Source organism: Protopterus annectens, chromosome 5.part1, assembly GCF_019279795.1.
Source record: "Protopterus annectens isolate FY-2018-M chromosome 5.part1, PAN1.0, whole genome shotgun sequence".
NCBI lineage: Eukaryota > Metazoa > Chordata > Ceratodontiformes > Protopteridae > Protopterus > Protopterus annectens.
This window is the reverse complement of record NC_056736.1, coordinates 526,083,364-526,100,535: the sequence shown is the minus strand read 5'-3', so window position 1 is coordinate 526,100,535 and position 17,172 is coordinate 526,083,364. Positions and strand designations below refer to the sequence as shown.

The 17,172-nt window shown below is 39.4% G+C and overlaps 1 protein-coding gene across 1 annotated transcript in view; it reads right to left on the bottom strand.

Moving 5' to 3' along the window:
* The window catches only part of SIDT1 (SID1 transmembrane family member 1), an 853,551-nt gene that overhangs the window by 533,648 nt on the left and 302,731 nt on the right, over positions 1-17,172 (bottom strand). Inside the window, exons 10-11 of the mRNA XM_044073143.1 lie at positions 12,547-12,593; positions 1,773-1,844 (exon numbers count right to left, since the gene is read on the bottom strand). Coding sequence (XP_043929078.1) covers positions 1,773-1,844; positions 12,547-12,593 — 119 coding nt within the window. The remainder of the gene's footprint in view (positions 1-1,772; positions 1,845-12,546; positions 12,594-17,172) is intronic.

The window sequence follows — 17,172 nt, the reverse complement described above, 5'->3', positions numbered from 1 at the left end:
CTTTGCATTCTTCCAGTATAGAGATGGGCTTTTTAGGGGGTGAGAGGGGGGGTAAAATTAGCACTGAACCTATCTGCCAGGATGTTGGCAATATCAGTTGGGTCTGTATATTTAGCGCCATTGTGCTGAACTCAGAGCAGATCTGAGTGTTGCCATTGAGATTCTTGACATAGCTATAGAATGCTTTGTGGTTGTCTTTAGAATCAGTGGCGATTTTGTTTTCATAACTAGCTTTGCAGGATTTTATCAGGGATCGCAGCTTCTTACTGATGCTGACTAGGAAGCTCCTCCACTCATGGGATTTTACTCTCTTTTACAACAGTTTCTTCCTTCTGTTGTACAGTTTGTTTATGGCAGGGGACCACCAGATTGGCTTCCTTTTTTTGGAGGATAGCGTCTTAGTTCTGTTTGGGATAGCATGATCTATGCACTCATGTAAGTGCTTATAAAGTACAATTGTGTAGGATTCAGTAGTCGTAACTGTATTGTCCATCTGCATGGGTGTCATGAAGTTCACCACTTCTGTCTTAAGAAGCATGAAGTTGGCTTTGGAAAAATCTTTTACCATGGTTTCCTTAATGGAGGGTGGTGGCAGGATGTGGATATCTAGGGTAATTAGCTTATGGTCGGATCGGACCAATGAGGCATTGACTTCAGGTGTGGAACACCGGTCACTTGTGTTGGTAACGACTAGATCTAGGATATTGTTGCCCCTGGTGGGGGTGTGGATAAGTTGATCCAGGGCATTGTAGTTTATGAATTCCAGAAAGCGTTGAGCAAAGGAGTTGGTACATGAGTAGTTTTTCCAGTTAATGGTGGGGTAGTTGAAATCGCCCATTATTAGGGTGTTTGGTTGAACCCTAATATTTTCCAGTACATCAAGAAAAGAGGAGTGGGAATCCTGGGGCATGGTGGGTGATCTGTAGCAAGCTACAATTTGGATTGCAGTTTTGCCCAGAGTTAGTTGCACTTGGATAACCACGGCTGCATTATGCTGAGCAACTAGCCTGGAGGTGTGAATATCCTTAATGAATATGGACACACCTCCGCCTTTGGTGTTCCGGTCCAGGTTACATGGACGAAAAGTGTGGTAGGAGTTATAGCCTGGTAGTGCAGGGATGCTCTCTGGAGCGTTGAACCAGGTCTCAGTCACTGCACAGATGTTGATGTTCTCCATTTTAAGGAGTGCCTCGAGTGAGTGCATTTTGAGATTTAGACTTCTAGCATTGAAGTCTAAATTATTGAAATGCTAAAGAAGAAAGTCTTTTTTTTTGTTATGCATGTGTATAATTATTCTAAAGGAGATTGTTTTGCTATTAGGTCAACGTCTTAACTACCACTTGGCTGTCAGTAAGTAATGCTCTTACTGCCTCTGTTAGACGTCATAAATAAAGAGTTCCCTGGAAACAGGCCACTTCTCATTTAAGTAAATATATAAATAAATACATAAATAAAGGTAATTCTCATGTGTAAAAATTAGTAAGGACAGGTCCATAAAAAGCACAATTGCATCAATATTGCAAACTCAGTGTTGTGGGATACCTCATTTCATGAAATTTTAGGTGTTATCCATTTGAGAGTTGTGGCAAGAAAATACATAGAATACAACAGCAGCATTCAATTTATATATATTCAGATGTACTGCTAAAAACCTGTTAAATTCATTAGTAAGCATACTTTAGGAACTAAAAAGGACTTCCATTACAAAATGTAGTTAAATGCAGAGTAAAATACGTCTTGCGTTGATTTAATGAATATAATTCCTTACTTACCAATGGCCCCATAGCTGTCAGCTTCAGCTGCACTGCTTGCAATAGGATGAGAAGCTGCCACAACACCAGCTCCTAGAGTTCAAATAAAATGGATGTTCAATAAGGATGCAACTAAAATGTCATCATGGTCAGTAACATCAGAATAACAGAGCTAGACATGCAAATGAATATATTATTTAAATGTCTCCTTTTTGACTAGGTCAGAACGAGTGCCCGGTAACAAAATTATCTAGACCAGATTCCCACAATATAACTCACCCACTGCAAAATATCCAAACAATTGCAAATATAATACTGTGCAATATTTTATGTTAGCAATCATGTTATGAAATCTAAAAAAAAAAATGATCACTCATCTGGTACAGTGGCATATGGTAAACTGTATATCTGCAGACCTGGCCTCAGGGCCATGAAATTCAGGAAACTCATAAACTGTTCTTCTGTGGAAGGAATGAAGGGAAAGAAGGCTGTAAGTATGGTACAGCAGTAGTTCCTGGCAGAAATGTATGAACTGTATGATAAATCTAATAATGAACACATTGCACCCCAAACAGAAATTCCTTAAAAGAAATTTAAACAGAATGCAAAAGCATCCACACAAACAAAAATACAAAATTTGTGTTCCCACTTTGAGATTTCTCTAAGACTGACCAACAGAACCACACAACTTCCTGGGAGTGAAGTGCAACACTTTTCCAGTCCCCCTACATGACAAGTGAAACAGAGGGTTTTTCCATTCTTCCGGCAAACAATGCATCCTCATCCCACTCACATCTATATGCTGCAGCTGACTTTCAGTAAATAGATGACTATCTTATGCTGAAAACATACTGATTCATTACACATCCATCAGTGACTGGTTGTAGCACCACTAGTATGAAAGTTTTTTCTGTTTGTATCTGAGTGGATAAAATCATGCCTTGTTGACCATCCAAGGTGACCATTTTGTTACAGGACCTAAACTGGGACACTTGAGGGCTGCCCCACAAAGCCAGGCTTGCAGTCCCATTCTCTTGGCCCCCGTGGGAGTGGAGATAGGGATGCCATTTCATCTTGCACTGGGGCTGACAGGTTGGCCTCCCATCCTTCACCCGGCACTGTGGGAAAGCCACTCTGTGAATGGCACCACGCAGGAGGCAAAAGACCGCATGCCAGGTGGCTCACTATGATGCACATTCGTCGGCACCTGGCACCATGGGGTAGAGAGACTAAGGTGTGCTGAGATGGGGGGACGTAGGACTATCTCCCCTGTGAGTTTGAAAGCCCTAGGTGCAAGGCAAAGGGGAGAACAAGTGTCACAGAAGTCTGGATGAGGGACTGTCTGAGGCTTTGTGGCCCAGCAGAGTTCCATGAGGCTGGAAAAATCCCCTGAGAGGCTCCAAGAGCACATGCAACATGGCATGATTTGGCAGCAGTCAGCAGATATGTAACCCTGGAAAAGAGCTCTCTCTCCTGAGTAGAAGTTTAAGCCTGGAGGGGGTCCATCCCGATGGAAGTCTGGAAGGGAGAAAGAGGTGGAAAGTGACTGGGACAGGACAGCTCCCACCTGAGTGAGGAGGTATGGACCATGCCCCCTCTGGGAAGGAAGTCTGGAATGGGTAGAGATGCAGATAGTGGCAGGCTGGGTGAGAGGGGGGGGGTCAGGCAGGGTGGATGGCGGAGGGGCCAGGAGAGCTCCTGCCGGGCCGAAGGCATCCAACTTCACCCCATAACCGATGGCATCCTTGAAAGATCTCAAAGTCCCCAGAGCTGCTCTGGATGGGAAAGCAGAGGGACTCTGAAGCCTTCACGAGAGCAGATCTGCCCCTCAGCAGCTGGACGGGTTGGATGGGATCAGAGAGAAGCTCCCCTGAGAAGGTCCGAGGGCATGAGCAATCTGGCATGATTTGGCAGCCTGCAGGAGAAATAGAGGTGGCGGAGTCCCATGACATGGGGGGCCACGGCTGGGGAAGGTCTCTTGGCCAGGTCGAAGGGGAGGCCTGTAGGGGTTGGCCCTGACAGCAGTCAGTAAGGGCACACCGGGCAGATGGGTGTGGGGCCTGGAAAGCTCCTGCCTGAGTAAGTGGGGTCAGGCAGAGCACCCCATGGCAGAAGTCCTGGAGGGAGTGACTGAGCATGGAAGGCTCCTGCCAGGGTGAAGGCATCCAACCTTACCCCATACCCAATCCCAAAAAATCGCAAAGTCCCCAGAACTGCTCAGGATGGGAAAGCAGTGAGACTGGCTGCCCCAGGAAGCCAGGTCACCATTCAGACTGAGCAGCCTAAACTGGGACATTTCTGTGTCCCAAAGACAATGTTCAGGATTCCAGGACAGAGACTTCCAAACCTGGACTGTTCTGGAAAAACTGGGACTGTTGGTCACCTTGCCCATGGTGGTAGGTGATACAACTAGATTACTGAGCTTGAACTTATGAAACAAGAAAGCAAATAATCACTGTATTGTCAATTACAAAACAAACCTTTTTAACAAATTGAATTTGATGAACCACTGCTCAAGAACTAATTCCAAATGCATGCAAACATGGGTGCTGGAAAAAGATATGGTTTGCCTTAGCATACCATCGGCCTATTAATAAAGAAATAGTGCTCTGCAGATACAGGATCTTTTAAATTTTTCCAACCAAACTGTTCTGCCAAGTTCTGTTACCAACTCAGTGGAACTGCTGGAAAGAAACAGTATGTGTAAATGTTCCAGCATGACAAACATTCAAAGGACATAACATTCAGATAAAATCAGTATAATGTCTCTCCAAGATACTAGTAGAGAAACATCTAAAATTAATTAAATATGGTTCTACTAGGGGAGTGGTCCAAAACTGATTCCAAAAATTATTGTGTATAGAACTGGTCATTTTTCACAATGAGTTTTCTTACAAGAGACATTTTGACCAACTGAGAGCTAAGCCTTCAATGGCTACAAACACGTGAAACTGATACAGTCAGTCCAGATACTATAGTGTTATACCATGACAGTGATATGATGGTCATACAGAAAGAGTCACCCGCATGCCCTGATTTCTGTCATAGTTCTGCACAAGACAGTCTCATGTAGGCTAATGAATCTGACAAGCCGGAAAGTCAAGAATCTTTGCCTAAACTGAGAAAATAATAAAGGCTCTTTTTTTTAAAAAAAATTACATCAGTATCTGATGTATTGGCTAAGAGCACTGACAGTTATAGAAAACCAGAACCAGAGATAGGGTGGAGAAAAAAACTGTTAGGGGGGCACAACTGGCAATGTGGAAGTAAAGTAGCAGCATTGCTGACTGCCAGAATTCATTCAATAGTACTACTGCAATTTACTTAGAATGAAAAATGTGTCCGTCTGCTGTAAAGAAATAGACAGGAGGAGCGAAGGAAATTTTTTCTTTTATTATTTTTGCTTTTCAACTCAGAAAAGAGTATTTTATTTTGCTCCAGAGCTCTGGCTTCAGAAAGGGAAATCATACCCTGCGCAGTCTTGTGCATTGGTGACCCTGTCTTCTGAAGCCTTTGAGTGTATAAATAGCTGAGACCAGATGAAAGGTCAGCAATACAGTATGATTAGATGAGAAGGAAGCTTAGTAAGGAATATATCTGAAGATTAAAACTATATTAAAAATTACCCTGACATCTACAAATAAAGCTTAAGCTATAAATCAACTCGCTCTTTCTACTCTAACAGCTTTGGCATGATTGACTATCCACAAAAGTGTTGGATCAGCTAGACAGGAAAACAAGAAAACCGCTTCAGTCATATCAAATGATACAGAAAAATCATTGCATGGCACAATTATATATCCCTCAATCTGAAGAAGGTATTGGGCTCCTTGAATTTGGCTATATGTATAGGTCAACAATCACGGGACGACATACATATTTGTTGACATCAATGGATTCAAACACGAAGAAAAGAAGTCTAAGATGACATCTTTACTCAGATTAGCAGAAGCACTTCAGTAAGTAGTAAGTATGGAAAACAAACCAGAATTAGACAAAAAAGCAGGTTGCAACAGAAGGTCCCAAAAATAAAAGAAAGAATGCAAAGGGTATGACCAAAAGAAAAGGTAAGAAAACTGGAAAACTGACAATTCTACTGGCAAGTATTGAGAACTGCTGTATAGGTTCATAGGTTCATAGGTTCATACTAGGCTATCTGCCCTAGGGCATTTATAAGCCTAGCCAGAATGTGTTTGGCTTTCGCCACCCATTTTAAATTTATTTTGCTATGCCCTTTTTCGAGGTTAGTATACTATGCCTCTATCTAACAGTGACACAGAAGTGATACCCAGGGTAAACCTACGATCTCCCATCCACTCATCAAGATTCCTCTTGAAGAGAGTCAATGAGGGACTCTGCCTAACCTGGACTGGGATTTTATTCCAGAGTGAAGGGAGCCTCTGGGTTATGAATCTGTCCCTCCAGCATGTCCTATTTATTTCAGTGCTGAGGTTCAAGTCTCTCGGTCGATGGGATTTGGATTTTCTGAGGTGCAGCATGTCCATTAATTCCGGGTTGGACATGGCTTTATACGTCAGGCACAGATCTCCTCTGAAGAGGCGGTATGCCACTGAGTAGAGCTGGAGTTTCTTTAACCGGGCAGCATATGGCATCTGTTTGAACCCTTTGATCCTCTTGGTGAGGTACTTTTGGGGTCTTTCCAGTTGCTGCAGGTGTCTGGTAAGGTACATCCCAAAAGGCATTGTACTCAATTATGGGCCTGATGAGGGATGAGTAAAGAGGCACGATGACCTCCCCTGATCTAGATGTGAATCCCTTCATGATTAGGTGGGCTATATAAAATGTTTTTCTAACCACTTTGGCCACGTGGTTGTCAAATGAGAGATTGCTATCAACTTGGGTCCCCAGGTCCCTAATTACTTCTTCTGTACTTAATGGATTTCCACCTATGTGGTAATTTGTGGGCACTTTGTTTTTGCCAAAGGGGATGACTATAGACTTTTTGGCATTTAGCTTGAGGCCATGGCTCTGGCACCAGTTGTCTGTTTCTATGAGGCCCTTTTGGAGGATGCTTGTGTTGGCTGGGGAGTCGATTATGGCACCCAGTTTGCAGTCATCTGCGAACTTGGTCAGCCACAGTCCTTCCATGTTGGCCTGTACCTCCGAGAAATATATACCGAACAAGAGAGGTCCCAGGACTGAGCCTTGTGGGACACCACTTGTAACTGGTTTGGAGTCTGACATGGCTCCAGCAATTCTAACCATGTGGGTTCTGTCCTTGAGCCAGTTTGCAATCCATCTAGTGACATAGGGGTTTATATTTAAGCTGGTGAGCTTATCTATAATGCCCGAGTGGGGTATTGTATCGAAGGCTTTTGCGAGGTCCAGGTAGGCTGTGTGGACCACCTTCCCTTCGTCAATGGCCTTGGTGACTGTTTCAAAGAAATCAACCAGGTTTAAGAGGCAGGATCTGCCCTTAACAAAGCCGAACTGGGTAGGATCCAGTGTTTGTAGGTCCCCAATATCTTTATTTATGAGGTCCATGATGATCCTTTCCATAGCTTTGCAGACCAAGCTAGTCAGGCTTATGGGGCGATAGTTTCCAGGATCTGTTGAGGCACCACCTTTATGGAGAGGGACCACTGTTGCTGTACGCCACTCTTTGGGCACATATCCTGTAGTAAGGCTGAGATTGAACAGTAGTTTTATGTTTGGGTTTAGCTCTTCTTTGAGTTCATGTAGGGCCCGGGACACCATCTGGTCCCATTGATGCTGTGTTTTTGCTTTGGAGAGGGCGGCTCTTACCTGAGCATCTGAGATGTCAGGGGCAGCACTCTGCTGGGATAGATATTTGCCCTTTGGTGGGGAGTTTGCTGAACCTGTCAGCTAGGATGTTGGCAATGTCTGTGGGTTCGGTGTATTTTTGTCATTTTGGACTAATTCTGAGCATATCTGGGAATTACCACCCAGGTTCCTAACATAACTAAAGAAAGCCTTGTGATTATCCTTAGTGTCCTGTGCAATTTTTCTCTCGAAGCTGGCCTTAGACAATTTTATGTGTGCCCGTAGTTTTTTGCTAATACTGATCAGTGATGCCTTCCTTTTTTGGGATTTTGCTTTATCATTTAGTAGCTTCCTCCTTCTATTGTATAGTTTGTTTATGGCTGAGGTCCACCAGACAGGACGTCTGCCTTTGGAGGATTGGGTCTTGGTTTTATTTGGGATCGCATGATCCATGCATTCCTGAAGGTGTTCATAGAATGCGTTTATAAAGGATTCTGCGGTCTGGGCTGTATTTTCCACAGGCCGGGGCGATTCCACCTCAGTTTTGAGGAGTGCAAAATTTGCTTTAGAGAAGTTTTTCACTGTGGTATAGGCCGCATATTGATCAAGAGTGGACACATGAAAGGCTGAGGAGAGGTGAATTGAAAACAAAATATGACAATTAATAATGGCAGCTCAAGACAGTGGATCACATACACAGTGATTTACAAAATCTATAGAAAAAGTGGGAGATACAAACACATGCAGGCTCTACAGTACAGATCTGGAAAGAGCTACACTTGTTGCAAGTTGTGATATACTCATGGCTGAAGTCTGTTTACAAAAAGGTACAATAGTGTGGCAAAACTGTTACATTGGGGATTGTGCAAACACTACAACAAACACATAGTTGAAAAGCAAACATGAACCACAAATAATTATTTAAAATGAAAATTCTGATAAATGGGATCATACAATATAAACAGTGAAAAATGGAGAAGCAAAAAAAAACAGATATTGTAGTTGAGGAAAAAAGGGGTAAAAGTGGCATTAATCACTGAAATATCCAAGTGTGTATAGTGTCTGCATACTATGAGACATAAAGTCATAAAATTCCAGGATATGCAAGCAGAAACTAGAGCAATGTGGAATTCAGACATCTAGATAGTCCCAGCAGTAGTAGTAGGAGGAGCAATAGGTATAATAAACAAAATTCAAGCTTACATAAATATAAATATGATGATAATTCTGTTACTGCCATACAAACTATAGAAGGAGACAATTTTGAGTGCATGAGTGCATTGTGGGTACTAAGAGCAACACTCTTGACAAACATCAAAGACTGAAGCAATAGTAATTTATCTTATTTATATATATATATATATATATATATATATATATATATATATATATATATATATATATATATATATATATATATATATATATATATATATATATATATATTTATTTATTTATCTAATTGATTTTATGAATATTTACTTTACTATGTCTTAGGAAAGGTCCATTTTTGTCATGGTATCAGGAAACTTAAATTTTTAACAAAATAAAAAAAAAATGAAAGGGTCAGAGGAGTGGGCGGTGGAATTGGATGAAGTGTTTTATTCCCACTTTTCTATCATGTAGACAGTATACAGACTTTACTTCTGTCTGCTTGACATTTGGTACATATTTGAGATGTTTTAGGCTGCAACCTCTAGGAAGGAGGAGTGGCAGTATGTCTAGCCATGACATGACATGCAGGCACACCTGTCATACAATGTGCTGTCAGTGCACATCGCTCTCTCTGTCATGGATCCTATTTGGCCACTATGAAGTGATAGCTTTGAGTACCTGCCCATCATTCTATATGTGTGTTTTTGCTCCCCAGCCCAGCCCTATGATTTATTAGTCTGAAGGCTCTACTCTCCAAGAAGACCTGTTGCAGGGAAGAAGAAGGAGTTAAATGTAGTAAAGAGTATTTTATTAGGTCTCAAGAGCTAAACTGTAGCTTGCTGCATGCCTAGCTGCTTTCAGCAGTAAGCAATTGTTAGTTCCAGGGTTGGGCTGTAGTGCGCAATTTCAAGCTACTAAAGCAAAGCTCTCAACTGTTGTAGATATTGCATCATAGTTTTGACCTGTCCCTTTTAAAATGTTTGATTTTTCTGGTAAATAAGTGAGGAATACAAACAATTTATAATAATAAGAGTCATTATAGCTTCATACTTTTTATTGTTCAGAAAATGTATGCTAATACAAAATATTTTCTTCTGTTAACTTTTAAGGGAATTAGAGCAATATTTTAAAATTGTCTGTGCTTTTGAGCTCTTGTCCCCTGTCATTTTCTATCTTTGCCCTTGATTTTTCAGCAATTAATTTGTGAGCTATGCCTTGGGGGCTGCACAGACACAGCTCCATTCTGGTTTAATATGTTTTCTGAGAACAAAATGACTTTGCATCCTAAAATGCCCTTGTCTTCAACAGAAGGTTGATTTTTGTGGTTAGAGGAAAGTTGTAATATATGTGTAAGTACATTTGTTGAAAGTAACTGATATTTCTATTCAGTTATTGTCAAGAGTTACTGCATTGGGAGTATGGTGGGACAGATATTTAGAATATATATATATGTTAATATGCTACATAGTTGCTACAGCTTGCTCTGACACTAACTGCATCTTTATTCTACTACTGTTGCTGACATTTGTTGTAATTTCATGCTAATTACTGCCTACTAACTTCCAGCCTCAGGAAAGAACAAAATTAAAAATAATCAGAAACCAGTGATTATTGTTAAACAGTTGCACTACCTACTTAGAACATACTACTGCCTACTTAAAATGTTGTTGTTGTTTGTCTTTCGGCTTTTCCCAGTAAGGGGTCACCACAGCGGAACTCCAGTCCGCTAATGATTGGCAGTAGATTTTTACGAAATGCCGAGGTGCCAGCTGGATGCCCAACCTTCAACGAAGGCACGCCCATTTACGCACGCATGTCTTTTGAGCACTACCCAACTGCGGGGAGGACATGCAGACTCCACACAGAAGGCACTCCCAAGCCCAGCCGAGAATAGAACGGGAGAATCTCTTGCTGTGAGGTAACAACACTACCGCTGTACCATGCTTACTTAAAATGTTAATAGAAGAAAATGGTTTGTATTAAATTGCATTTTTCTGAAAAGTACAGTAATTGTAATGTGTGAAATTAGTTGAGATCAATACTCAGCAAAAAAATCATATGCTTTAGGAGGGAAAACAGAAAAATTGTGAGGCAAAATTATGGACATCTAGCAAAAGTTGGAGCAATTATGGGTTTACTGAAGAAAACAGACAAATATCACATAAGGGTAGTGGACCATATGGCTTGTATAAGTACCTTGTTGTGGCTTGCCAGCAACTGTGTGACAGCTTTTACTTTTTTTTACTACGGTAAGCCATCTGCATATGTTATGGTTCTAATTTTATTTTATCTTTCTGGTTAACTATAGTCAGACATCTGAGATGTACACAGACAGCAACGTCCTTACAATTGCTGGCTTGGGTGTTTGGGCTGCCTGTGATGGATGAAAAAATGACTGACTGACATTTTTTGCTCATTATTCTGGGCTGACTTTATAGGACTAATGTGATTTGTATGAAACAAGTTGGAATACTGTATCACAACCAGACATTAGAAGTGTGAACATTCAAGTGTAATTGATAAGTATTCACATTAGTGGAGTATAATGCCAGCAGTATGAGTGGACTGTTATGGTTGAAATGTTCTGATATGGTTAATTTTGTTATTGGTTATATGTATGCATTTAAAAAATCAGGTAGGTAAATCCAAAAGAATGTGTGAATGAGTGCTTTGGTCAGAAAAAAATTGGGTGGGGTACATGTTTTTTGGGGGGACTTCATTGTTTGAAAACCACCAGGGGCCCAGGATACAATTAATTTATAATTACTACTCTCACACACGTTTTAATGTTTTATCATTTTGGCATTATGGGTGCAACAAACGTATCTTGAACACAATAACTTTTTTACTTACATATATTTTAAGCACTGGTTAATATTTTATTTTTTCAGAGCAACCTGCCAGAGATTGTTAACTGAAAATCATGCAGGAGATACATTTGAAGCTATATCTGTATAAATGTGTTACCAATGAAAGAAACTTCAGTGCAGTTAATCTCAAAATAAAAGACTTATGAAAACAGGTTTTGGTTTTGAGTGTGTAGGCCATAACCTTCTATAGTTTTCTTTGTTTTGAAAAGTAAATGAATTATATATTCTAGACTAAAGCTTTTGAAAAACTGCAAAATGATTTACTGCAGACTCTGGGCATGAACAATAATTCATTCTACTACTAACCCAGAGAATGGAATTATTAGAGCTATACTCTGAGTGAAAAAAAAGAAAGAAAGAAAATTAACTTGTTGAATACACATAAGGAGATTAGCATTATGACCTGTTTCTAAAGCCAAACTAGATATAATGGAATATTGAGTACACTGTTGTGAATAAGAATATATTTTGTTAGGAAAAGAGATAGGCATCCTTGTGGTTCATGATTGTTTTATGGTGCCATAAACAAAGTACACTGCATTAAGCACACAAGGAGTTGTTTCTGAACAGATCAAATATGATCTGTTGAGCTGTACTACACAGGCAAATGAGGTCGGTCACAAAATCCTTTTCAATGAGAAAAAAGATAATGCTGAAAGAAAAAGATAACCACCCTACTATTCAGTCTGAGGTCATTTCTGCCGTGGCATCACAGTTTATTTTTCTGGCTAGTATGAGAAACAGGCAAATGCATGTGGACTGATATGTCTGAAGTCTGTAATACCCTGGCATTACATTTTATTTTGCTGGCTAGCATGAGAAACATGCAAATGCATGTGGAGTGACATTTAATTGTGCTGTTTATTACAGTTATTGGATCTTGAAATGATTGGCTCTTACAGGACTCAGATAATAGTACCTGTAACTGTTACACAGAAAGCTTCTGACGTCATAGAGATTAAGGATATAGAAGCAGCAAGGACACACCTCTTTATATTTACAGAAAGAAAAATATTTACACTCACCATCATCATCTGGGCTGTATATTCCTTCCAAGTCCTTCCTATGAATTCTGAAATTAAAATGCAGATGTTAATAAACAACAGGAAACAGTACAAGAGCCTCAATTATGTGTGAAATGAGAGGTTGTCTTGTCATCCTTATCTGGCTGCTGCAAACAGTATGTTATAGTACTAGTAATTACATTTTAAAAAAATTAAGTAATAAAGTGCAGACTATTTTTGCTGAAGCAGAGAGATTTCAAATGTTAAACGGAACAAAACACAAACAATAAAGCTCTCCGTGTGTGCACTGCTGATCTTTTATTAAGTACTGTGAGCCAACAGTACGACATAACAGGGGTGCATTACAGTCATTTAACATAAGATCAGGGGTATAATGAGATGCAAGGTCAGCAAGCCAGTGACTGCTTCCTACAAATTGCATTATACATTTTATCTGCTTCCCATTTCTCCCTAAAGCTACAGTTGGCGCTTCTATAGTGAGGCTGCTCCTCAAGGGTACCTCAGGGCACCCCATGTTTGATGGAACAATTCTCATGTACAGGGAAGTCTACAGAGTAAAATACAGATGATATCTATACGCTGCAAGCTACTGTATCTGTGAAGCATGTTGTCTGTGACTTTAATTGTGATATATGACTGCAATATACACAAATTCCCTGTTTTAACCTACTTACTTTGTAATATCATATTTTCTAAACCAGCAATTACAGATGTCATGTGACTGCGGATTTAGAGAAAGAAATTTACACTGCATCAGCAAGCTGCTCTGTAGATGCAGAATATTAACATATTTTATAATATTTCCATAGAAGACCGACTGAGGAAATATTAAAGGGCATGATAGGAAGAATCAGTAGGCAGGCATTTTTTGCACAGGATGTACTGTGTTGTAGAAATTAACACTGCTTTGGCAGGAGTTATGAGCAATACATAATAATTTTATATTTCCAGAAGCATTTCTGTGATAGAGCAAGTTATTATTTAGGGACCTACTGAAAAACAGCAGAGTAAAGGACATGATTCTTAGGTTATCCAAGTAGAATACGAGGTAGTGTAGATTTGAATACCTGATTATTAGACTATGTAAATATGTGATATTTTATATTTACATGAATAATACAAACACAAAAGACTTATGAAAACTACATAACAGTACTAGGCAAAAGTTTAGATGACACAAAAGAACACTCACAAACACTTGCTATCTAATATATGCATATGTCCATTAATATCTCAAAAATGACACTACAAAAGAAAATTCCTGACATCACATGGAACCTCATGCCTGAACAAACAAAACTGCTGCTGATGAAATTTGCTTGTGAATATTTCTGAAAAATGTAAACCTTACAGTATTTATTTTAAATTATGAAACTGAACCCAATATTTAGAATTTATTTTATCACTGGAATAAATCTGTATTTATAATGAACAGCTGTGTTGTTTCTACTTTTATCATTTAGGTTTCCTGAGAAATTGGTGTTTGTCTTATGCTTTCGTGACCGAGTTTGCTTCCAAGACTCTTAAGATGTACCATTATAACTATGTAAGGCAAGGATATTAATTTTCCAGAACTGATGTAGAAATGAAAGATGCATAAAGTAAATAAAAACATCATAAAGTATCAATGTCAACCTCTTTCTCAGTCAGAAAAGCATTTACACATGGAGTCTTACAAGGTTCAGTTTGGGGTCCAAAACTATACTTAACATATGTATGATAACAGGGGCTCAATATTTCCTGCTCAGAGAAATAATTCACCCAGCTGCATTTATTGCCATTACATGCCAATAAAAAGTAAACACTTGGATGTGGCCCTACATATAAAAGAATTACAGCACTTTATGAATCTTGTACACAGGAATAAAACAGAGTTGCTTGCCATTAAGAGCTATGCCTTTTCCCAGGGACCACTAACCCCCACCATGTTTTTAAGTTTCCCAAAATATTTCAGTGTCATGCTTCACCTTTTTCCATAAGAGATGTTGGGCAAAAACTTGGAACCACTTTACTTGTGGTGTCACTTTCAGAAGAGGCTTTTGGTTATTAAAATGTTTTCTACATTATAAGGCATATTCCTTCCACCAACTCATGAGTGTCTGGCCAAGATAAGAAACCTAATGTCTTCCTTTGTTTGAGGTTGCAGGATGCTGAGTTAAATGTTGTATATTAGCAGTGAAGAAGCAATGTACTAGATGGGGCTGTCCTGATGTCAATAAGAATGTTGCATTGTTTATGCAAAGACGTTCTTTTCCCACATGCATGCAGACCAACTACTATGGACTCATTAAGAGCCAAGTTATCAGACAGCCTATGGTATCAACTAGTTTCTGAAGCAATTACTTTCACTTTGTTTTATCACCCTCTCCTTAGTTATTCAGAATACATACTCTTGTATGCATGGGTGGGCTACCAATATGTGTGGGGGCCTAGCATTCAAATCTGTAGGCACCCAAAGGACTTAATTAATAACTTGCCTGTCCAGCAGGCTAGCTGGAACTCCAAAGTAACATGGCATTTCACAGTGATCTAAAGAGAGAAGAAAACCCTTATATCCTTTTAAGAATAATGTCACATGTAGGGCTTCCATAAAAGTGTGTTTTGATACAATGTCCAAACAAAAGATGCTATCTTGAAATTTCCGTTAAAACATACAAGGTCTTTGAGAGAGCTTTCATTAATGGAGTTGCTATTGATAGATGCAACTGCCTATCTAGATGCAGGCAAAAAAGATTTATGACACATTAATTAGTAAATATGGTGATGAGATTATGCAGAGTGCATGCAGGTTCTTAACAGAGTGTAATAAGGAAGTGACCACTTGAGAACCTAAGGAAGTTAGGAAGTTAATCACTGTAGGCTCAGTCTTGCTTTATACCACTTGTGTTTTTTAATGCTCTGTAGTTACTGAATGTTTGTGGATGAGTATAGGTAAGGCTATATTAGTCTGAGTCAGAGAAAAGTCTTCCAGCTCTGAAAAAGAGCTCTTGTTTTACTTCATTTTTGAGTTTCAACAGCTGTTTCCTCTCTTTTTTCCTATCATCCCTACTTTCTGACAGAAACTGTAATGAAGCACTGATCCAGCCTTTTGCTACAGTTTCTAACATACACATGCTGCAGACAGTCTTTACAATTATTAAGAAACCACAATATTAACTGCTGGTGTTTAAATGATTATCTGCCACATGCTCAAATAGAGAGATCAGGTTCTTACAGCAATGACTTATAGGTACCCATTAGCATCCCTTCTACAGTGCCAACCATGTCCCCTAATATCTAGCATTTGGGGAAGCAACTTCATTCAGCCCACCCTAGCTGTGGCTTTGGTAAAAGTACATGTAGTGGTTGTGATATCCAAGTGTCTCAAGCCAATTTCCTGCACTGTGTTTGGGGGATGGACTTCTGTTCAAGTAATGTGGAGGGACTCACTAAGAGAAGAGCAACAGTAGGCTGCCCACCTACAGAGTGGACAAGATATTTCTTCTTCAATTGATAGTCACACAAGGACCTTCTACTGCATCCCAATGGAAATCTCTGTGGGATGTCAGCTAGATGGAGGGGTTCAGATATTTAGCCGGACAAGTCTGAACATTTGGTGGCTGCTTCAGAACACAGATGTCAATTGGCACTATTGTCCCCATTTCTTCATTTTTTCATCAGGATAGCAAGTCTTCAAAGTGCCCGGGTTTTTTGTTGTGACTTCGAACTCCTGAGGTTTCCTTATCTTCCCTTGTCATCAAAACTTTTATGAAAAGGGAATTAACTCCTAGCCTGACTGAACATGTATCCAATAACTTAACTTGTTATTTCATTTTAATGCTTTGAAATGTTTTCATATTGCTACTGCTTTTTCATATCAAATTCTGCAATTAGCAGAATAAAACATTTACAATCCTGTATTTTGTATTGCATTTTCATGCTTAACTATGACTGTTTATTATGTTTTATATGAATATGTATACTTAACAACATTTAGGACCTTTATTTGTACATTCTATTTTATCTGATAAAATGTCCTTGTTTCAAAACATGGTACATTCTGCCACTAAACTGTAAAGTTTACATATATCACACAGCATTACAAAGACTTAAAAGTGTACTGTCAACTTATCCACAGAAGACCAGAGTGCAGCCATGATAGTGTACTATCCACGCACAAAAAAAAAAAAAGAAAACAATTTGGTAGGTGTCCACTGAACTCAGCCTGTTTTTCTGGGATACATACACACACCCCTCTACATAGACACTAAACAATACACCTGAATGAAACCTTGTAAATACTCCCTTTATAAATAATGAAACTTCATCTTCTGTTCTCAAATACCTGAGCATTTGCTGTGAATGTTTTGTTGAATAAATTAATTTATTTTGAAAGATGCAACAATTGTATAAACTATGTTGACATATATACTCTGCTATTTTTATCAACTTAATGACTTCTGCATGTTTTTTACTATGTACTTTTTGTGTTCTTTGTAAGCTCTGGGGTTTCCCCCCTGGCCAACACTGAAAATGAGCACCTGCCTAGTTGGACTATCCTGGTAAAAAACATCAGATAAATAAATAAACAAATAAAATACATATCAAAAGTCATTTGATCGCTGCTGCCAGTGTTAAGTCCATGCA